This window comes from Eptesicus fuscus, chromosome 2, assembly GCF_027574615.1.
Source record: "Eptesicus fuscus isolate TK198812 chromosome 2, DD_ASM_mEF_20220401, whole genome shotgun sequence".
Lineage (NCBI taxonomy): Eukaryota > Metazoa > Chordata > Mammalia > Chiroptera > Vespertilionidae > Eptesicus > Eptesicus fuscus.
Window position 1 is genome coordinate 117,552,861 of NC_072474.1, and position 3,519 is coordinate 117,556,379.

Genomic DNA, 3,519 nt, shown 5'->3' on the forward strand with positions numbered 1-3,519 from the left:
AGAGGGTCCGGTCACCCTCAGGACGCCCCTCTTGCTGCTTGGGCTCTGGTTGGTGCTGGCTCCCGCCCAGTGTTCTCAAGGTCGTCCCTCCTGGCGCTACATCTCCTCGGAGGTGGTGATTCCCAGGAAGGAGCTGCACCATGGCAAAGCCGTGCTGGCAGCAGGCTGGCTCTCCTACAGCCTGAGGTTCGGGGGCCAGAGACACGTCCTCCACATGCGGCGAAAGAGACTCTTTTGGCCTGGACAGCTGGTGGTGATGACGCAGGATGACCAGGGGGCCTTGCAGGTGGACTACCCCTATTTCCCTCTCGACTGTTACTACCTGGGCTACCTGGAGGACGTCCCTCTCTCCATGGTCACCGTGGACACGTGCTATGGGGGCCTGGAAGGCATCATGAAGGTGGATGACCTGGCCTATGAAATCAAACCCCTCAAGGATTCCCAGAGGTTTGAGCACATCGTTTCTCAGATCGTAGCCGACACTAACGCCATAGGACCCATGTCCACGCTGGGACACAAGGCTGAGAGGCACCCGCTGTTCTCTGACCCGAACCCCAGTGCAGCCTCCAGGCTCAGCAGTAAGCTCTATCCATCCCACAGTACAACTATGAAAGGCTGTCTCATGAGTGCCCATTCCACTTATACTCTGTACAACAATGTGTCACGGTGTGCCCAATTCCTGGTACGTCTAGGTAGTTTAATAGACGCCATGTTGCGAGGTATCGAAATGAGGTACTACATCAGCCTCATTGTCATTTATAATAAGGGAGAGCCAGCAGATATGAACAACTATTATGTGCCAGAGGGTCCATTTGCTCAGAATTATGCTGCCAATATTTACAATGTATTTCAGCCAGATTCAGGCTTAATCGTGAAAAGAGATGGGCCCCATGAACTTAATTTCAAACCACCTATCTACGGACTATGCTCAAGCGAAGGTCTCATCTTTCTGGGCCACCTATCCAGACATTATCTATTGTTATCAATTATAGCCTCCCACCAACTAGGGGCTCTTTTCGGTCTGTATTTAGATAAGAAGGATTGTGTTTGCCAGAGAAGGACCACCTGCATTATGAACAGGTACCCTGTGTTGACAGATTCATTCAGTAACTGTTCCTTTGCACACACACAAAACATATTGTATAATTTTGGAGACTGCCTTTTTGAACATGAAATAGTGTATTCAAACAGAAGCCTGACACCCACTCGATGTGGAAACTCTGTGGTGGAAGACAAAGAGCAGTGTGACTGTGGGACCTTCAAGCAGTGTTACACCAACCCATGCTGCGACAGTGACTGCCGCTTTACACCTGGGAGCATTTGTAACGGGGAAACCTGCTGCACCAACTGCACCTACACGCCCGCGGGGACGCTCTGCAGACCAATCCAGAACATCTGTGACCTTCCCGAGTACTGCAAGGGGAAGGACACGCGGTGCCCCAGTGATTTTTATCTGCAAGATGGAACCCCGTGCACCGAGGACGGCTACTGCTACCATGGCAATTGTACGGACCGCAGTATGCACTGCAAGGAGATCTTTGGGGAAGGGGCGCTGAACGCTCCCGACGTCTGCTATCGCATAAATAAAAAGGGCAACCGATTTGGACACTGTAAACTTAAACTTGACTACAAAATAACACCTTGTGCTGATGCTGACGTGAAGTGTGGACGCCTACAGTGTGTCAACGTCACTCATCTGCCTCGGTTGCAGGAACATGTGGGGTTCCATCACTCCTTATTAGGGGGGTTCTTGTGTTTTGGGGTGGGTGCACACCGAGGGACAAGCACAACTGATGTTGGTATTGTGAGACCTGGTACCCCCTGTGGGCGTGGAAAGTTCTGTCTCAAGAGATATTGCAATGCTACTCTGGCGGCCATAAACTACAACTGTCCCCCTTCGAAATGCAACTACAGGGGCGTGTGCAACAATAAAAGGAACTGCCATTGCCATGTAGGCTGGGACCCTCCCCGGTGCATAAACACTGGAGCCGGAGGGAGTGTGGACAGCGGACCCCCTCCAAGAAGAACGCGGACAGTGAGGGAAAGTGGTATGTCAGTGGTGTATTTGAGAATCGTTTTTGGTCGCTTGCTTGCCCTCATAGCTGCACTCCTCTTCGGTGTAGCCACGAATGTGAGAACTGTCCAGACCACTACGGTCACTGAAGTGAACGTTCGTAGGAAGTAAACAACAAGTCAGCCTTCGGACCCCTGTACAACTCAGGCAACATGAAGAAACACCTGCAAAAAGTCACCATATCCGGCTGGCAGAGCTCAAGCCCACATTTCTGAGCGGCTGCAGGGGTCCTGGCCCACATCCAGGGTGTGCACCGTGGATGTTTTCACACCACTCTCTCTGACAGCTCGCTGGCCAGCGTCTGCAATAAAGCTTGAGCACCGCAATTTGGCATTCTGTGCAGTCCTTGTAGATCTGTAAGAGCCCTGAGTGAGCCTGAGGTTCGGGCCTGGAGAGGAGACCTGGCCAGCTGCTGGCCTTGCGCTGTGGACGCCTGTCCCAGGATTAGTGACAGTGGCCACAGGTTCCTTTACGGCAAATTCCTGAGAGCTCCCCACAATTGTGCCCTTGAGCACCGAGTGTCCCTCAGTCCCTGGGTAAGGTCTCCTCTAAACTGCTTGGGTTCAGGGCAATGGCGAGCTCCTCCCCTCCCCCAAACCTGCCTGTTTCACACGGGGTTGGGGGAGGGTGGGTGTGGGCTGTGGGCTGACAGTGAGGGTTTCTTGTCTGCTAGTGACCCCTGAGCGCCCTGGAGAGCACCCTTCCCTGTGTGGAGGCAGACCAGTGAGTGGCACTCAATCAGAAAGAAGTGGCCCTCGTGACTCTGGCCTCAGAGGGAGAAGGCAAGCAGAGAGCAGGTAACCCTCCCCTTACTTGCTCCACCAGAACCATCCTCTCGTCTTCTGTAATTTCGCTTGCTTCTTGCATGATTCACAGCCAACCGCCCAGGCTGCCACATGTGTGGAAAGCCCCCTGAATACCCAGAAGCTTATCATGTATGAAAAAAGGTCAGAACCCGGTCGCAGGGCTCAGCCTCTGGAGAGAACTCCCCTGAGCCCACAGCGGTGCAAATAAGTCTTTTTCTGAACCTCCGAGTGCATTTGGATTGTCGCTTCTCCCCAATCTGATTTCTGCCATCACATTTGTTTCCCTGTTTTCCGAGAAGCCAACAGCCACTCTGGCCCTTTGAGCCACCATTGTCAGAAGCCATCAGAGGCAGCCGCTAATTTCAGTTTCCCGCGAAGGACGGGAAGGCTCTCTGCAGGTGATTTTACTGATCCCGACCCTTGTGAGCCCGAAAGTAGTCGGCCACTGCTGTCCTCGAACGGACTCCAGGGAAGACAATAAAGTCTGCCAGGACCAGGGCATGAGACTGGTAAGTGTCCCTGGGGAACTTGGACCGAGTTCAGGCCCGCCTTGAAGTCGGAAGGGTATCTTGATCAACTACTGAGCAGTGTGGTCACCGCATAGGATAGGAGACTCCTGGGGTGGGAGTCTGGAACTCT

General features: G+C 53.2%; 1 protein-coding gene across 1 annotated transcript in view; it reads left to right on the forward strand.

The window, feature by feature from the left end:
• Positions 1–2,394, forward strand: part of LOC129150591 (disintegrin and metalloproteinase domain-containing protein 21-like) — an 8,612-nt gene extending 6,218 nt beyond the window's left edge. Inside the window, exon 2 of the mRNA XM_054722466.1 lies at positions 3–2,394. Within this exon, the coding sequence (XP_054578441.1) occupies positions 3–2,185 (2,183 nt within the window). The 3' untranslated portion in view covers positions 2,186–2,394. The remainder of the gene's footprint in view (positions 1–2) is intronic.
• The last annotated feature ends 1,125 nt before the right edge of the window (positions 2,395–3,519 follow it).